The following is an 18360-nucleotide window of genomic DNA, read 5'->3' as shown; positions in this document are numbered from 1 at the left end:
ACACAGGGCAAGCCAGAACGCACAGAAAGCTTTGGACGGAAATCAGAGCCCAAATAAAGAGAGAAAATGGGAGAAAAACAAACCTCGACTGTGTATGACAGAACACCAGATGAAATCAGGGGCTGGGTCGTGATGATACAAGCAGCCTGCCTTGAGTACTGGTTTTCTGAAAAGAAACGGCCCTGAGAGATGTTTCTTGCGGAGGAGTGTGACAAGATGAATTGAAGAGTAGAAGAGAGTGTGAGGGGAAGAAGAGAGGAGAGTTGAGGAGTTCAAGATCGGAGTGCCTCAGATTACCTATAGAGGTCCACTACCGCATGATCAGGTGCCTCGAAATCAACAGCACCTCAGATTTGAGCAAACGAAATACAATGGGCCAGAGAAGGACTCGGGGCCGTTTGCTTCACGCCCAAAGACTGCTCTGTGATGTAGCCCACAGGCTGGTTGCCCCCAAAGGCATATATCCATCCTTGAACGTAGACAACTCCAGGAATATCGACTGGCTCCAGTTGCCAGAACACTACATGGATATCACTCTCTGGTAGTGCCACTACTTTGGACGAGCTCGCAAATAGCTATGTATGAAACGCGAGATGACCCAGCTAGAAGACCCAAGAACCTACCAGTAGACAATACAACGTCACAAACATCAACCCTGAGCTCATTAGCAAGACATACCATATGGATCATGTCATACCTTTATCACACACCGCATCACTGCAGTCACATCACTCCATGACACCAAAGTTACAAGTAAACACAATCTATATTTTGCACCAAACTACACTACACTGACAACAAACGACGGAGGTCTGGGGAGCTACTCCTTCTTGATCGAAGGAGGAGGGCCATCCTAGGGTTACAAGACATCAGCATTGGACCTTGCGACTAAGCGAGCGCTGAACCTGGGATACATCGATGCCGATCCGGAGAGGAGAAGGGTGTGCGTCGGGGTCCAGATAGGGATTTTTGGGTCGAGTTGAAGTGAGAAAACCTGCGACATCGTGACATGATATAGTTAAAGAGGAGGTGACGCCTTGAACTTGTGAACCTTGATGCATGAAATATGAGACGGGATTTTGCTGTTTTCGATAGGTGATGGTGGGTGGGCGGTCGTCGATGTTGCTTGGGACGTCGAGTTGTATACATACAGCCTGCTGCAACGGCAGACAGGCTTCCGGAAGAAAAAAGAGACTTGATGTCTGTTGATCACCAAAAAGTCTTAGTGACGCTCCTGTGCCAAGTGATTGGTGTGAACTCTGCTAACCTGCAAGAGTCCTAGAGAGCTTTGTTGACAGGCCAACATTAGCTTCAGATTGCCCGAGTACGAGAGAACAAACTGCTGTAGACGGCATCTACAACAGGGGACGCGTCGATCATCCGTCCGCCGAAGTACCGGCCGTTGAGGCCCTTGATGGCATTCTCGCCGCCCTGGACTTTGTCAAATTTGAGATAGATATCGCCCTTTGAGTTGGGGTCAACCGAGATGTGGACAACGTGTCCGTACCGACTCTCGGCCTCTTGACGAACATCGTCCTCGAGTTCCTTGACCCAATCGTCACCCTCTTCCCTGTATACGCGTCAGTCATCTGTTCAAAGGAATCTGAGGCAACACTTACTCTTCAGGGTCAAACATGTTATGAAGAACAACACAGCGACTAGCCATGTTCACATTCATAGGCAGGGGTTTTGTCTCCATCTTGGGCTTCAGGACCTGTCGCTCGTCATTGCCATTGGTGTTGGTATCGTCGGTTCTGGCAAGCTTCCTCATCAATGCATCGCGACTATAGTTGTTAAAGTTGACTCCCGCCACATCCGTGTCGTCCAGGGCGCTGGAACCTCCAGTCTTCTCACTGTCACGGCCGCCAGCTCGATCAAATGTCGAGGATTGAGGGCCACGTCCACCTGCACCTGAAAATGCCGAGCCCTGGAAGGACTGGTTCTGGCCGGAAAATCTCTGCAGCATGTTGGCAGTACTCTCAGGGGTAAACTTATCGTTTCCGAGACCGACGCGGATGGGACGACCAGCCAGGTCAAAGCCGTTCATCTTCTCCAACGCCTCTCGTGCCTGACCAGCATCGCGGAATCTATTTAATGTTAGCAGAGAACAGTGGTAATTGGGGATTCAACATACTGGACAAAGCCATAGCCGCGGCTGCGGCCATTCTCGTCCTTTTGGAGTTGGACAAACTCGAGCTCACCAAAAGGCTCAAAAACCGCTTGCAAATCTTGCTCGGTGACGTTGAAGTGGATGTTGCCAACGTAGAGACGGTGGAAGGGGATGGAGTTGGGATGGGGTCCCGACGCTTCAGGGTTGCGAGCCTGGCGGTTCTTCTCGGCCTCTGTCACCTGAACGATGACAGGAATTCCTAGGAGTTTTTGTCCAGTAAGTTGAAGGGCCTGGGTAACGGATTCTTCGTTTTTGAATTCGACATAACCCACTCTGTAATCATGTCAGCAATTGTTCTTTGTGAAACATAATCATGATTCAACTCACCCCTTGGATCTTTGGCTGATACGATCTTTGACAATTTGGGCCTCATTAACAGGTCCCACCTTTTCAAAGAACTCCTTCAGCTCACGGGTGCGCAGACGAGCGGCAAGCTGCTGGACAAACACAGTGCGACGATCCCGCTCGTCCTCCGTAAGCTGTGGCGTGCCGTCACGCTTGGGCTCCCGTCGATCATCATCCCGGCCGCGTCCAAATTCACGAGGGCGTCGGTCGCGGTCTCGCCTGTCACGGTGGTCCCGGTCGTCGCGAGGGCGGTAGTGGCGGTAGGGCGAGCGTGATCGTGATCGTGAGCGTCGCCCTCCTCTGTAATAATCGCCGTCTCTGTTTCGGCGTGAGTGACGGCGATCATCATCGCGGCTTCGGCTTCTCCTCCTACTCTTGTGGCTGCCTGCGTCGCTTCGTGGTGTTCCTACATCAGGAGTGCCTCTGCGACTTCGAGTCTGGCTGTCTCTACGGTCCCTGCGTCGGCCATGGTCGCGGCTTCTGCTTCCATCTCGATCACGGCCACGGTCGCGTTCTCGGTCTCGATCACGGCGGCTAGGGGCCTCGTCTCGCGTTCTATCCTCAACGGGGCTCTTGTTCTTCTGCTCGGCCGAATCCTTCGCGGTGGCGTCGAGGAGTGCCTCCACGTCCAAGGTAGCCATGGTGTCTAATGTTGTGGTGTCAGGTGGGTTGGTAGATGCTCAAGATCAAGACTCCCCAAGTTTCTTGATAGTGACAGAGAGATGATTGATTTCTCCTGCGAGTGGTCGGTATTTGTCGTCGATGCGTCCCTGAAATGTTGGGGGAAAGGATGCCTGAAAAGACCCATGAATCAAGCTTTTGGGCCGAGCCACAGCTTCAAGAGCAAACTTTTTCACGTGATCTGCCACGTGGCACTCACCGCAATCTCCACGTCGGCCACGCCGGGCCAGACTAGAGATCAGGCCTCAGCGGCCTCAACGCAAGTAAACGAGATGTATGTGACAAGTGATAGATGGTGTGAATAACGATCGATTATTATTTGTTTCTCCAATACTAGCTTTACCATCAAGCGTACAGTCCCGAGCATTAAAACTATCCATAAGAAATCTTTGCCGTCGTAAAATGCCCTGCTCCTGGCAAAGCTCGTTACCGTCCCTCAATCATGATTGCTTTCGTCTGACTCCCAAACTCCCATCAATCAGAACCCCATACTTTGTAGTCAGACAATATTTACTCTGCCCAGAAACTGATTTTCTAAAGCTGGGCAGTAAAGGCATATGCAAGATGAATCAACTTAGTTTGTCTTTTTGACATTGTAGATGAGCTCAGTGCCAAAAATGGAGTCCCAGAACTTGCTCGTGACGCCGAAACCGAGTTCGTAGTCGAGGAAGTGATGAGCAAGATGGTACTTCTTGAGTTCCTTGTACCAAAGAGGGAGGTTCTGGTGGTGAAGGAAGTAGTGCGTCAAATCGTAGCAGATGTAGCCAAAGAGACCACCGGCAAAAGCTCCGGTAGCAGCATGCCAGCTGTACGAAAAGACGGCATGTGCGAAATGCCAGAAAGGGTAAGCCAAGACCACAAAGAGCGTGGGAGGCATGACAAGGCGATACTTGTCCATGGGGAGGTAGTGATGAATGCCATGGAGCAAGAAGTGCAGCGTAATGCCAACACGGTTGTCGGGCAGATAGCTAAAGCCAAGTCAGCACGAAATCATATGATATCTGAAGTCATAGGCACTTACTAGTCGAGGTGGAACAGGAATCGGTGCAGGACGTATTCGATAATAGACCAGAACCAGAATCCAAACGCAAAGTACCCGGCAGTGTAGAGCTGGTTGTCATAGCCCTGGGAAGCCAGGTAGACGGCATACATGACGCAAGGTCCCCAGACGGTGGGAATCACCCACCAAGGGGTCTTGGAGAGAGGCTCGAGGAAGTTTCCGAACAGAGGCGCAGACTGGCCGCCCTTATAGTGGCGTGGGCGATGAACCTGGTCAAGGTAGAACTCCTTCGAGAAGCCACCGAACCAGATTTGAGGGAAGAGGGGCCTGCTCAGATCAAGGAACTTGTGCCTCTTGTAATCGTTGTCGAAGTCCGTATCCTTGCTCAAGTCCTCGGCGCAGGACATTCCGGTTCGAGGGTGGACATAAGTCTCGCCGTTGGTAGTGGCATCGCCGTTGGCCACCTTGGCAACTCCATTGCCGTTGGCATTTCCATTTCCATTGGCATGGACATTAGCATGACCATTGGCGGACTTTTCGGAAATGAGGAAGCCGACAAGAGAGTCGTCGAGGACGTCGTAGGCGGCTTCGGAGTGTTCGTGGGAATCCGGATCCTCGAGGATCTCTTTGATATCGCGGCCGGCGTAGTCGAGGACAAGATCAGCGCCGCCGGGGTGATCATCGGCGAAATCGGTCACATCATAGACCTTGTTGCCAATGGAGACGTAGCAGGAAGTCTTGGAGTTGTGTGCTTCGACCTCGGCACGGGTAAAGGTTGGAAGGGTTCGCGACGGCATGTTGAAGCGGCGGTGGAGATAACAAACAGGTGGGAACGAATGAGTGAAAGTCGAGACTACAATTGAAGATCGATGTGATCAAATGGCGCTCAACTAGGAGACTATCCTCGCGGTGCCAGCCAAGAATGGGTGAAGCACGAGGACGAGAAGCGAAAGGGGGGCAAAGCAATTGCGATTGAAACGTAAAGGAACGGATGGGGGAGTTTATATCGAGGCAGCAATTGCTGAACGGAATGGAAGGGCGGCAAAGTTGGAGTCGCAGGGGTCCAGGGTGGTTTTTTTAATGAGGATCCCCATCCGTGTTAGCAGCGGAGTGGCGCTACAATGACCGCAAATAAGGCCACATTGACGGGTGCCACGGGGTAAAGACTTGGGACTCAGATTATTTGCCGGAACGACGAGCTCGGCGTGATTAGTATCCTACCTAATGAGCGGTGGGCGATTGGCCTCATGGGAGTGGAGGTGGCTCATGATGCGTTCAAGTTGATCACAGCTCATCGGAGCTATCCAAGATGGTGATACTGTAAGCTGGCTAGCGTGAGAGAGGCTGAATTTCCTATCCAGGAAATTAAAGATCTATCGCAATCAATCAGTATTGATCAGGTATCACGATGCCTCGCTCTTGTTATTGACTGCCTCGACCGGGACGCTGGAAGAGGCGGACAGACAAGCAGACAGCCCTGACGACGCGCGCATCGGAGTCTTGAACTTCCGAATCGTCCGAGCAGGGGATATTTGGTGATGGCTCCGAGATGAAAACCGTGTCTTGCAGCTCCAATTCTCGAACTAATGTCAGGGGGTATTTTCCGAACGATCCGGATCTGCCTCTAGTCGTTGAGGATGGATAGAATCAGAGCTGCCTCCACTTCTTTTCATAACTGTTTACCTCTTGTTTCTGATTCAATGTTAAGGAAGTTTGTCTCTGGCTGAGGCATTGACATCCATGCCATCAGCTCCCTCCTCCAATTCCGCGTGTCACCTCCCTCAGCCACAAGCGTGTTAGCTCATGCATGGCGCAGATCGACTTGCATGTCGAGGTTGAGCTTTTGCTGACGAGTCCACAATCATGCTCGTCAGCTCCTTGGGAAGATGCTTATTCTTATTCGCAACCGAGGCATGTATCGAACGAGTAAGCGGTGGCCAGTGACGGACTCGTTTCGGACGGGGTGGTGATTAGGGCACACTGAATGCGACAAAAATGTAGTTGATATGGGCAAGGACGAACTGATGGTGGAAGCTTTCTCTTCTGTTCAGTATTCAGGTCAAGTTCCTTCTTGTGTTAGTGATTGGTAGTGAATCGCCTATCGTCGGCTACGAGTGACAAACGAAACACGGGCTCTAGCGAAATAGAAATAGAAATAGCTTGGGCATCATTAATATAAAAAAAAGCGGTCGCACTGAAAACAATGAACATTCAGTTGGTGATACTGTGAACGGCTGAGACGGCAGTCAGCGGGTCGGATTGTCTTGGCTGGGCCTCTGACAACGTCGCAAAGCCACAGGCTGTGGACTCGCAAGCTCAAGTCTTGGGTCGCGAGAGGCCTCTCAAGCCACTCAGAGGCCGCAGCCTGGTACAGCTAACGCAGGCTGCCAAGGCTGAGGTGAGGACGACAGGATGATCATGGGGCCTGGCGCAAAGACACCTGAGAGTGGAAATCCATGGCCGCCCAAAGTGAGCTGTACTGTAGCAGCCAAGCCCGAAGAGCGTCTCGGCAGGGCACCTCGGACTCTTGCGCATAGCAACCAGCCACAGCAAATCCGTCATCAAGTGGCAACCACTTATCGTCACCTTCTGCCCTTTAGCTTGTGCGCCGCCTCTTCCCTTTGCACTCAAGTCAGCTCTTAAACCTCTTCTCCCCTCTTCTCTTCTTCTGATTTCCCCTCCTGCTCCTCTGACGAACCGATACGATACTCCTATCTCCCCTCTATCGCGACCCTTGTATTCTATAACCCCGCGCTGTAGGGCTGCGTTACCACCATGCCGTCATTTTCCTTGCCGCGGGGCTCGTGGCTGCTACTCTTCGCGGTCTGCCTCATCCTGTTACCCGGCAAAGCCAACGCCTTTGGAGCTGGAAACATTCCCTCAATCGCTCAGGTTTGTACTGATCCTTGGCAGCTGTCGCCGAGGTCTTTATTAACGCGCGCATTCGCCATCTAGGTCGAAGGACACAATTGGCGTCATGGAGGTGAGCAAGCTACCCCTCCAAGCACCTGTTTCGTCACATGTTGCTTACACCACGTCTAGACATTGAGGATATGCTCGAGACGATCGCCTTTCTTAACGGAAAGAAATGGACTTCGATGCTTATCAAGCGTACTTACTTTGGAAATTGGCTGCGTGACTATTCCCAGGCCGTCGATATCGGCAGCTTGAAGGGCGTTAACGCAGAGACGATTCGCATTCTGGTACGGACCCGCGCTAGATGCGCCCAACAATATTTATCGTCTAACCTCGGCAGGTTTGGGTACTGTCTTTCATGGCTCACGGCTATGCCACTGAAGAGTTCGAGGTGACCGCAGACCGTCTTGGTGTCTATCGCCCAGAGGAACACATCGACAACCCTCTTGGCTACGGAGATGGCGTCGACGCTCGCACTTTCGATAAACGGTTGCGCGGACCTGTCGAAAAGATAGAGACGCAGATAGACCCTCGCACTGGCATGAAGAATTATATCGCGAACGAGAACGGCAACTGGGCGACCAGCGCGGCTTATCTGCGATTCAGCTTTGCGCGCAGCATCCATTTCGGCCGCCTCTACACCAATGGTGCCAAGAAGGGAAGAGAGGAGGACCTTTGCGAGGCCCTCCGATGTCTGGGCCAGGCTCTGCACACCATGGAGGATTTCAGCGCCCACAGCAACTACTGCGAGCTTGCCCTCCGTGAGCTTGGCTACCACTCCGTCTTCCCTCACTGCGGTGCGGGAACCGAAATCAACCTCCACGGCAAGCGCGTCTACCCCCTTGTTACTGGTACCTTTGGAGCTGTCGACTTCCTTCACTCCGTTATTGGAGAAGCTTCGGATCACTTTACCCAGTCTGAGGTCGACGAAGTCGACATTGCTCTCAAGAACGCCGAGGGAACTAAAAGCGGCGGAAACGGCGGCAGCAGCGAGAGGTCCCTGTTTGGTGGCTTCCTTGGAATCTCCTCTACACCAACCGACTTCGTCGGTCTGGTATCGAAGCTTCCCGGTGTCGGTGACGGCTTTGCTTCTCAAGCCAGAGACCTCCAGGCCAACTCTGAGGCCCAGGAGAGGCAGAACAGGAGTTATCAGGGAACTCGAGGCGACTTGTCCCGGGACAACGCTAACCAAGTTCCCGGTATGAGCCCCAACTTTGATCCCGTCAAGGTTGCCGGCCAGATCTACCCCATTCTCGAATTCAGAGACAAGGTTGTCAAGGCTATCAGCCGTGGAATCGCCAAGGTTCCTGGCCTTGAGAAGCTGCTCGAGAAGATCAGCGAGACTTTGACTGCCTTTATTTTGGGCCTCCTCGCCCCCTTCATCCGACCTATTATCAACCAGGTCTCCAAGGTCCTCAAGGATGGCTCGTCTGGTGTCATCACTGCCAGCGCCAATTCTCAATATGAGCCTTGGGACAACCCTCGATGCGATGACCCCACTCATTCCATGTTGTCCAAGGATCACTTTACCAACATCCTTAACTCATGCGCTGGTCGTATCGCCGCTACTATTCTGCAGTACACTGTCCCGTAAGTAACATCTGAGCTGTTACCCACAACCCTGAGCAGTATACTAACCAGCTACAGGCGCGTTCTCTATGCCTGGGAGAACCCCCGTGTCTCCGTCGACGAGATCTGCAACGATGTGCTTCGTGCATTCCACCATCCTGCCGCCCGCGACGAGCACGTTGAGATCCAACGTGACATGTACAGGACAGTGAAGAAGTGGGCAGATGAACATCCTCGACGCCACGAGCTTGCCCACCTCCTTTCTTCCGAGTCTGTTAAGAACCACAAGAACCATATCCTTAACCAGAGCGCGCACCGCGGTGGTGGTAGTGGAGGTGCTGGCTGCAACCATGGTACCTTTGGCGATATGTCCAACCTTGGCCACGGCAAGGTCGCGGGCTCCTTGTGGTCACACGTTAAGACCCGTGATCTCGATGCCATGGAGGGCAAGGATGGTGATCCAGGAAAGAACTATATGTCTACCTCGCCGGCGCCGCCCAGCCAGACCTCATTTGACTATGGCCAGAACCCCAGTTACGGGGGATCGGACACCGGTTACCAACAGGGTCCTCCCGGCGGCTACAACGCTCCGCCTCAGCCATCTTATGGTGGCTATGGAGGCCCTACTCCGCCCCAAGGATACGGCGCTCCGCCTCCAGGCCAGTACGGCGGTCCACCTCCCGGACAATATGGTGGCCCTCCCCCTGGACAGTACGGAGCACCTCCTCCTCAGCAATACGGAGGCCCGGGTTACGGAGGTTCTCAATATCCCCCTTACGGTCAACAGGGTGGCTATGATGGACCTCCCGGCCAGCAACCCCCGCCATCTTGGGGTCAGTACCCTGGTCAGAATCACGGATACTAGACAACAACTACCCCCAACGGAAAATTAACAGTGCATAGCGATATGATACATGAAGATCGCGTGGTTGGCGTGGGTCAATGGGGACTGGGATTGGATCGGGTTCAGGCAGGAATGATTTGTATACGGCCGTTGTGATATCCAATACCAAAAGAAAGAGAGATGGTTTGTCGTAGAGGAGGGTATTCAAGTAGGTATTCTTGTCTAGTGAATATAAAGACACAAAGATCACACATGACCGTGGATACGATGCTGTAAACTCTGACCACCAGCCAGGGGGTCTTTCAAAAGTCAGATATGATCAAGTGACGCTGATGATTTCTCCCTCCCCAAGCAAGCGCTTGCTCTTTCGCTATGATGTAGCCCCTCAACTCCTAGTCCCATGCGATTGCAAATAAGAAAAGCAAAAAAGTACAGTAAGTGCTGGAGATACAAGACATGCTAGATAGATGCTCATCTGCCCAGATATTTCCTCAACCGTTGCACCAGCACGGATAATTCACTTGGTATTGGCCAGTTTCGAGACCGTCATTACTTCCTGACTCTCCGTGGGTCTTGGGCCTCTGCAATGCGCGCGTCGCGAATCTCCTTGGTGCCCAGACTGCCGAGACCGCCTTCGGATCGACGCTCCCAGCCGCCGAGACGGACAACCTGGCAGGTAGCGTTGTCGCCGTCAGAGGAAACCTCGGTGGCATACGCGACAATGTTTTGGGCACCCTCCTCGGGCGTGCGAGCCTCCTTGACCACGTCGACGATCTCCTGGTCACTAAGCGTGCCCGAGATACCGTCTGTCATTAGGACGAGGAACGAGTACTGAGCCGGTCCCATCTCGACGCGAGTGAGCTCGGGCTCAGCCGAAACACCGATCCGTTTGCTCTTCATGTCACCGAAGGCGCGGCTGTTGGCCAAGCCGGCGATACGTTCCTCGCCGAAGCTATCGCCCGAGACCATCGACCCGGCCGGCGCATAACGTCGTAACCTGCGACTCTCTGTTGGGCTGCTAGGATGATGATCCGACGTCAGGGGCTGGGCGAGGCCGGTAGCAGTATCGCAGAGCAAGATACGGCTGTCACCCACGTGGGCACAGAGGAGTGTAGACTGTGCAGCAGGATGCCAGAAGGGAGCAGGAGTAGGTGTAGAGATGAGAGCGATCGAGGCTGTAGAACCCCCCTTGAAGCGTGTAGGACCCCCAATATCATGTCCAGTCGGTGTCGCAGGGCTACCAAAGACCTCGTCGTTGTTCAAAGGTGTGTCTCCCACCCTCGAATCATCGGGGTCTGCCTTTTGCGCCTGAGCTGACACAAAGTCGAGGTCGGCTCGCAAGAAAGCGTAGGTAAGAACTGACTCTATCGTGATCTTATGCCCTTCCCCTGGATTTTCCTTCGACAGAACAAAGTGTTCAGGGTGAAAGCGCCTAAAGTAGCCGCCAATGGTATCCCTGTACTCCTTGACCAGGTTCTTCTCCATTCGAATGGCTTTGGAAAGATCCGAGACCTCAGCAGGCGGCGAAGTTGCGCTGTGCATTGGTTCTCCATGTATGGGTTTGTCAGAAACACTATCATACTGGGGATCGGTCATCTTGACATCTTTTTTGACTTCCTCGGGTCCTTTCATGTGAACCGCATCGAGAGCCTCCTTCTTGGTTGCTGGAGGTTTTGATAATCGCATCTTATGCTTATGGTCATGGTGGTGGTTGTGAATGGTGTTCTCCCGACCTGGCTTCTTCTTGCGCAAACTGCTCTGCAAGCCGAATTCCTCCGACGCCCTCTCGATATAGCCGGGTAGTTCGTCGCGGACAAAATCAGCGCATTGAAATCCTCCATGACCGTCAAATACGCCAAAGTAGAAGATCTGAGGGTCTCCCCAAGCACTGTCGGCTGCTGTTGCTTCTCCAGGCTTCTGCTGGACACTCCTAGGCGCCCTCTTGGCAAATGCTGGAAGGCTGATGGTGCCAGCCTGGTCTCTATCCTCATTATATGGACGGCTTCCTCGAGCTGTTGCAACTCCCAAGTGATGTTTCGCTCGGCGCATTGGAATGCGCACCACAGTCAAGTCTCGGGTTGACGGGATATAAGGCGGGGAGACGGCGGGGGCCGATCCGGGGCTCGGAGTGTGAGGGGTCGAGGCATCGCGAGGTAGCTTGTGACCAGGCCCTCGGATGCGAGAGTCGGGATGAACCGATGAGGAAGGGAGATGTGTTACGAAGTATGTATGGAATTCTCGTCGCGATTCTATCTCGGCGAACGACGGGGATATTCGGCCTGCGTGTAGTTTCGGGCGCTTAGACCGGAGATGTCGTGATTCCTCGGATGAAGTCGCCCACGTCGAATATGCCGCAGAGAATCGCGAGCAATTGCTCTTTCCAGACAGGTTGTGTAACCGGCGCAGCGCGTTGGTCCTGCCATTGCAGCTGAACAGTCGGATATTGACGCAATTCGGAGAGTGGCCAGTCGACGTGGACCTAAGAAGCCGGATCGCGGGAGTCGAGGCGGGATGTGTAAATGGAGCCATTGTCGAAGAAGAGTGCCTAGAATTGCCAGTCCTCGATCATCAGGGTCCCTTGGAAAACCGGAGCGCTGTGCAGGTTGCTGTCTGCAGAGCCATGGGGCGAGTTGCTGAGCTTCGGGCTGCCTTAGCGGAGGGAACAGGGGGTGACGAGAGGATATCGGCGGCTCAGGACGGAGGTTGTTGAGAGGGCATGGACAGGGTGCCAGTTTTAGTTCGGGGTAGAGGTGCCTTGTTGGCAATGATGGCGTTGGTCTTTTCTGCTCTTGAGTGAATCGCAAGAGCTTCGTCGAGGCACCCGTCGTTGCACAGACGAGTTGGTAAAGAAAAGGTGCAAGATCTGGCTCAGCCCTGTTTGTTGGTTGTTGAAAAGTGACGATGATGGATGGACAACGATTTCCAGGGTGGAGCCGTCCCGGCCGGGATCGCTCCTCGGTATATAACATCTGACCAACCAGAGGACACGGTTGCCATGCTCCAGGCCAATTTGGCAGGGGCCACGTCGGGATTTCAGGGGCCGATACCCCGTTGCAATCGCTAAAATTAACGACTTGCGGGCGCACAGTCTTTGACTTTAGTGCGTCACTGTAGGCTCCGATCCCCTGGCGTTGGAAAGGCGGTAGGTAGGTACAACGGATACGTACCGCCTGGCAGAGTGAAGAAACGTCATTCGACCGCCAGCATCTTTATCAATTTCATCAGTTTTATCACGACGAGGCTTCGTTCAGCTACAGCCGTTGTGCCCTCCGGTCTATACACTCCCACGCCTCTAAACAGGCTGACATCTCTCATGTCGAAAAATACCCATCACCTGTCAAATGGGCGAGTCCGGCACTGCAGCACCCGCCGAGGCGGACGGGTCAGAAGCTTCTAAGAGAGATCTTCCTCGGACAGTTGATGTCGATGCTGCCGGAGACATTGTTCTGGATGTGACCTTTGAGACTTCTATCAGCACTCTCAAAAAATCTCGCAAGGCTGCCGTTGCCGCTAGCAGAAAGGCTGGGACTCAACCTCCCAAGCCTTCGGATCTGAAGTCAAAGGTTCGGGTGGCATATCGTGTCAGCCTGGCGGTCCTGAAGAAGCACTCCAAGTACTTTTCCAACCTGCTCTCGAATTCTCAGTTCCGAGAAGCCAGGATTATATCGGATGCCCATGAGAAGCTTGCGCAGTTGAAGATCAAGCCAGGGGAGGCAGACATCCAGGATCTACCCTGGATTCCCATCACGGATGATGACGATGCCACTCAAGCGGCAGGTCGGGAGAATGCCATGGAGGACATCTTGAACATTATTCACCAGAAGCCCCCGAAAACTTCACGCGGAACTATGTCATATGTCACGACCTTGGCCATCGTTGCTGATCGGTTCGACTGTGTGGCAGCCGTGGCCCGCGTTTTGAACACAGAACTCAAGTTCAAGTGGCCTCTGACGTCCAACAAGCCTCTACGGACAGAGGACGGGAAGTCTACAGACACGGAGCAAGTGCTTCGCCAGAAGATTCTTGTCGCCTGGCTGTTGGGACAGCCGATGCGCCTGCAGCAGTCAACCCGAGAACTGATTATGCGGGGATCAACTCTATGGAGCGAATTTCATGACCCTGACGCAGATCTGCCTGCTGCTTGGTGGAACTTGCCAGATGGTATAGAAGGTAAGCCTCGGACTGGGTGGAACAGGGTTACAGAGAGTAAAGGACTGATTGTGAGTAGAGGAGCTTCGATTCCGGCGGGAGTGCATACTCAACACCATCGCTTCTGTTCAACGTCACTTTCTTACATTGTTTTCATCTCGCGAGAGGCAGTGCAAGCTTGGATATGATTCCAGCGCAGCATGTGACTCGTTCCAGCTTGGCCAGATGCTCAAGTTCTTCGTTGGCAAGAACTTGCTATTCTTGGTTGACTACAGTCCAGCATCGCTGAATACAGTTCCCGACACAGCCATGGTCGAAGTCGAGGAACTGTTATCAGCGCTGCAGCAGTGTCCCAGTTACCAAGTCGACAAGCACCACACTAACTGCGGGCTGCGGGTACGACTCGAGCCCATCGTGGGATACTTGCGCTCAATGTTATCGGCCAACGTCGTTCCAATATCCTATGCAAGTTGGAAGAAGCAGCGAGCCGAAACCTCGTGGGTGCCCCTGCAGGACCAAGTTTCCAACAACGACGCACCAGCCAAACGATTTGCATTCACGAGGGCCATTGCAAACGATCAAAGACTACGACACGAGGGAGCATTCTACGTGGACCGTATGGCCAAGGCCATGTTCACGGCTGAAGAGTGGGACTGGACCCCTGAGAGTTGATTAAGAGGAAAACAAGACTTGCTTGTTGTTGCGTGTTTTGGTAAATAGACTGAGATGAACTCATGAAGAATAGAGAAGGCGAACCGAATCGCACATGATTACACGCTAGATGTGCTTCAATTTGTCACTTTCGTCTTCCTCCTTACGCCGATCCAACGGTGGTGGTCTTCTCGGTGGGGATGTTCTTGGGAACGGTAGAGCTGTCATGGCTCTCGGTATCGTTGACAGCGGCAGCAGGGGCCTTGGCCTTCATCAAGGGCCATCGGCCGTGGGTCTCGTGGAACCGCATGATGATGAAACCGATCATGACGCAGATCCAGTACAGGTTGTACGAGATGACGGAGCCATAAGTGGCCGAGTTGGTCCAGCCCAGGATGGCGTTGAAGATGCTCCAGCCGTTCTGGATGGTATCGGTAGAGGCACAGCACTTGAAGGAGTCAGAAGGGAGAGAGTCAAGGTGGAAGAAGGGTTATCTTACATTGACGTGCCAGACGCTCTGGTCAATATCATATGAGCCAGGGCCATTGCCAAACTCGTCAGCCTCGCCGCCAATGTACTCGTTCCACTTGGCCAACTCGAAGGCCCAGACGGAGCGAGAGAAGAGACCAGCACCGACGAGATACAGAAGGCAGGTCGAGGCGACAAGGAAGAGCTGGAGCTTGGTGCTCGAACCACCCCTGAAGCAGTCAGCACTTGAAGGCGGCTGAAGATTGGGAAGCAAACTTACTTGTACAGAACGTAACCAACGAGGGAGCCAGCAATAAGGCCGACGATGGTGGGCAGGGGAATGGACTTGGCCGAGGCGGAGAAGGACACACCAGCAACGAAGACGACAGCCTCGATACCCTCACGCAGGACGGTGATGAAGGGAAGGACGAACATGGCGTACTTCTCGAGCGACTTCTTGAACCAGCCCTTGGAACCGGCCTTGAGGGGAGACTCAAGGGCCTTGGCGAGCTTGACGCGCCACTTGGCCTGCATCTTACCCACACGAAGCAGAGCAGCACCCATGATGGAGATGATGATGGCGGCGAAGAGGGAAAAGGCACCCTCGTAATAGTACTCGTTCTTGGCCCACGAGTTGCTGCCAACGGTGTAGAAGACGCCGATGAGGGCGGCGGCAACGATCATGCAGATGAAGAAGCCTATACCGGTACCGAGCCAGACCTATGAGCTGTGTTAGCATCGTGAGTTGTGGAAGGGTGGAGGAGTGGTGGCTTACCTGGCGTCTAAGCTGCTTGTACACCTTGATATCGCCATTGGGACCATCAAGAGTCTGCTTGAGGAAAGCAAGCAAGACCGAGACGATGATGACAGTCTCGAGAGTCTCTCGGAAGATGACGAGGAAGACGGGAACCGCAAAGACGTCGACAGCCATGATGATGGATTTTTCTGAGGATTATAGAGTCAGGGTGAGGGGAGAGTCCAGCTCAGAGGGGAGGAGGGTTTGAAAGGACGATAAGAAGAGAGCAACGAGGTGTGGCAATGGGTTACACCTGGTCCTTTTTGGGTGTGAGGGCTTGGAACTAGCGGCACGAGGTAGCGGCGAGCTTGATCTGATAAAGGGTCATGGACTGTATTCACGGCTGATGGGGACGGATCAGATAAACCTGGGATCGGTTCGTCCTAAAGTAAGGGAGGGGGTGAAAAGGAAACCGAGTAAGAAAGAAGAGCCACGGACCGTGGTATTTTACTCATAGGCTACGCTAGCTAATACGGTAAGTTTGTAAATCTTTTGAGAGCCACATGGCTAGGACAAGAAACGAGAGAAGCGAAAAGGGCTCCGTTACTTCGGATCCCCGAAGTCCGGGTCGCCGCCCCCCCCCCCCCTCTCAACTCGATCCATGTAATTTTTGGGGTGTAAAAACGGGCGATTAAAAGTCTCAGTTGGGGGTCTGTGGCTTGTTGCTAGCAGGTCGAGGTTCGGCAAGGAATTGCCGTGTCGTGGGATGTTTCTTTTTGCAGAGGCAGGGGGGCGTGTGTTTAATTCGATTGATACTGATAGGATGTAAGTAGATGTCCAAGATTTCCCGCAGATGGCGTTGCAGTTTATTCAGTTGGTGTTGGTGTTGGTGTTGGCGGTTGAGTAGGTGAGGCATCTCGACTGTGGCCTGTGGAGATGCACAAGACAGGTGATTTTCGCTTACAGTTCCGACACATTTCGTAGCGAACCGCTGGGCATTAAATTGTGAGCTTACTTTTCTATTCTCGGGTTCATTTTCATAGATTGATTGATATCAGATCTTCTCGGAGTCGCTCGGTCGAAGCTCAAACAGACAAGGATGGTGAATAGAGGCATGGCACGAGGTGTGATGGATGGCAGCAAAGTCATACGACAATGTTGAAACCGTGGATGGGCGTCCAATTGACTAGAGGACCCTGGGCAGAGGAAGCCCTCCTACCCCACAATGCGTGGCTGGCTTCATCGGGCGAGAGAGGGAATGAAGGGATATCCATCCTCGTGCGTGCAAGTCTAGCGGTGCCTCTAATTTAGTTTGGGGTTCTGGCAAGATGGGGGTTTGATGTTGTCTTTTCTTTCTTTCTTGATCCTCTTTCCTAATGAAGCATCTCGTATGCATCATGAAAAGAGGCAAATATGGGATTGATGATGTTGCGGTTCTTGCGGTTACGTCAAACAAGATGAATCCGTGGGCGGTTGTTGGTGTTGGCGGCAGTTCAGCTGCATCACAGGAGGATCCCGGCCAGATGGAGACACGGGCGGCCGACAGGCCGACAGGCAGACATCATTTACGGGCGTCTTCCGCCGAGGCTGTGGTGATGATGGTGATGGTTTTTTTCGCCTCTTGTGGTCAAGATCAAAGCTTTCGAAATCAAGGTTATCAGATCATCAGATACTGATTATCTCTGCGATTATCTGATCTAGACCTGATGATCAAACATCAAACATTCCGCCGCCATCGAAGCACGATCGAGAACGCCAGAAGACCAGGCTGTAGGACTTGTCCTTCTCTGTCTCGGACATACGCAGCAGGTCTCGTCTGTCAGACCACTCCATCCCTCTAGACGCCCATGGATTGGCTTCTCGACCGTTGATGGGGGTCCACACAGGGTCGTTTATCGAATGCACGAACTTGTGGCTGGGCAGGGACGGGGATGAGGTGTGTCCAGCTCGGCTTTGACGTGCCGTGAGACCCTCTTTTTTCAGACGCTTCTTGGATCTATCTCAAAGTGCGGAATTGGTTTCGTTACGATGAGTCTCGAAAAGAGTCCCCCCCTTCGTCAATGCCGCCTGTCGATCCATCTATCCTCATGAGTAGGTAACAGAAACCCACGGCCGAGACCCGATCGCCGAGACTCTGCACGTTGAATGATTGCGGGTGAGCCGTCTTGGCACGGGATACTTGAGGCGGACTGCAGGGTCCCCACGGCAGAGACAGCTCCATCGACGAGGATTAGCATCAATGATCATGGGCCAGGGTCTGGACAAGCTTCAGCCCAAGCTTCTTTTCGTTTGGCGCCCATGCGAGAATCCATGCAAGTTTCTACGTCGGTGCCGGTAAAGGGTGGCACCACGCCTGGCAAGACCCAAGGCAAGCGGACCTTTTTTCAACTCTGATCAACGAGTCTCGAACTAGCCCATCAAGTTAGTAAAGAAGCACGAGGGGGAAAAAAAAAGGGTTGCGATTGATAAGATGAAGAAGCGGAAGGTGTGACCACCTTGACCGTTTAGGACTAGGCAGGTTCTAAACTACAGCACAACTGGGCCTAGCCGACTTACCGAAAACTTCAGCTCCTCCAACAAAAAACACCAACCACTTACACCGTCGAATGCATGGCTCTCCCAAGCCACAATGGACCAACAGCTGCTCATCTTATCCATCTCGAGGCTAATGGGGGTCAGCCCAGTTGAGTCAGCCTAGACTGGGCTAGCTCTCGATTCCGCCGCCGTGGTTCTGTCTTGAAGCTCTCGATCGGCTCATGGTCCACGGCCGGCCCATCGCCTTTCTCAGTTTGAATCCATCATGCGCCGCTCCAATTCTGCTTTGCTTCCGG

The 18360-nt window shown here is 53.2% G+C and overlaps 6 protein-coding genes across 6 annotated transcripts; 2 read left to right on the top strand and 4 right to left on the bottom strand.

The window, feature by feature from the left end:
* Positions 1 to 1311: 1311 nt before the first annotated feature.
* On the bottom strand, positions 1312 to 3156 carry NECHADRAFT_68161 (uncharacterized protein; the record flags this gene model as incomplete). The annotated part of the gene is made up of 4 exons (XM_003051541.1): positions 1312 to 1570; positions 1620 to 2087; positions 2135 to 2443; positions 2498 to 3156. The coding sequence occupies 4 exons, from the start codon at positions 3154 to 3156 to the stop codon at positions 1312 to 1314; spliced, it is 1695 nt and encodes a 564-aa protein (XP_003051587.1).
* A 334-nt stretch (positions 3157 to 3490) lies between these two features.
* On the bottom strand, positions 3491 to 5199 carry NECHADRAFT_68157 (uncharacterized protein). Its single transcript, XM_003051540.1, has 2 exons — positions 4218 to 5199; positions 3491 to 4164 (listed from the first exon to the last, which is right to left on the bottom strand). Exons 1-2 carry the CDS (start codon positions 4991 to 4993, stop codon positions 3771 to 3773), a joined length of 1170 nt encoding a protein of 389 aa, XP_003051586.1. The 5' UTR covers positions 4994 to 5199; the 3' UTR covers positions 3491 to 3770.
* Positions 5200 to 6971: 1772 nt separating this feature from the next.
* On the top strand, positions 6972 to 9774 carry NECHADRAFT_99954 (uncharacterized protein; the record flags this gene model as incomplete). Its single annotated transcript, XM_003051988.1, has 5 exons — positions 6972 to 7088; positions 7152 to 7179; positions 7239 to 7399; positions 7453 to 8702; positions 8760 to 9774. The coding sequence occupies 5 exons, from the start codon at positions 6972 to 6974 to the stop codon at positions 9544 to 9546; spliced, it is 2343 nt and encodes a 780-aa protein (XP_003052034.1). The 3' UTR covers positions 9547 to 9774.
* Positions 9775 to 10074: 300 nt separating this feature from the next.
* On the bottom strand, positions 10075 to 12054 carry NECHADRAFT_38764 (uncharacterized protein; the record flags this gene model as incomplete). Its single annotated transcript, XM_003051539.1, has 1 exon — positions 10075 to 12054. The coding sequence occupies one exon, from the start codon at positions 12052 to 12054 to the stop codon at positions 10075 to 10077; it is 1980 nt and encodes a 659-aa protein (XP_003051585.1).
* Positions 12055 to 12866: 812 nt separating this feature from the next.
* On the top strand, positions 12867 to 14346 carry NECHADRAFT_92546 (uncharacterized protein; the record flags this gene model as incomplete). The annotated part of the gene is made up of 2 exons (XM_003051987.1): positions 12867 to 13695; positions 13754 to 14346. The coding sequence occupies 2 exons, from the start codon at positions 12867 to 12869 to the stop codon at positions 14344 to 14346; spliced, it is 1422 nt and encodes a 473-aa protein (XP_003052033.1).
* Positions 14347 to 14488: 142 nt separating this feature from the next.
* NECHADRAFT_92545 (uncharacterized protein) lies at positions 14489 to 15724 on the bottom strand (the record flags this gene model as incomplete). Its single annotated transcript, XM_003051538.1, has 4 exons — positions 14489 to 14773; positions 14825 to 15038; positions 15140 to 15513; positions 15569 to 15724. 4 exons carry the CDS (start codon positions 15722 to 15724, stop codon positions 14489 to 14491), a joined length of 1029 nt encoding a protein of 342 aa, XP_003051584.1.
* Positions 15725 to 18360: the final 2636 nt, after the last annotated feature.

This window comes from Fusarium vanettenii (genome assembly GCF_000151355.1).
Source record: "Fusarium vanettenii 77-13-4 chromosome 4 genomic scaffold NECHAsca_3_chr4_2_0, whole genome shotgun sequence".
In the NCBI taxonomy this organism is placed as follows: Eukaryota; Fungi; Ascomycota; class Sordariomycetes; order Hypocreales; family Nectriaceae; genus Fusarium; species Fusarium vanettenii.
The sequence above is the reverse complement of the archived record's forward strand: the minus strand, read 5'-3'. Positions and strand labels throughout refer to the sequence as shown.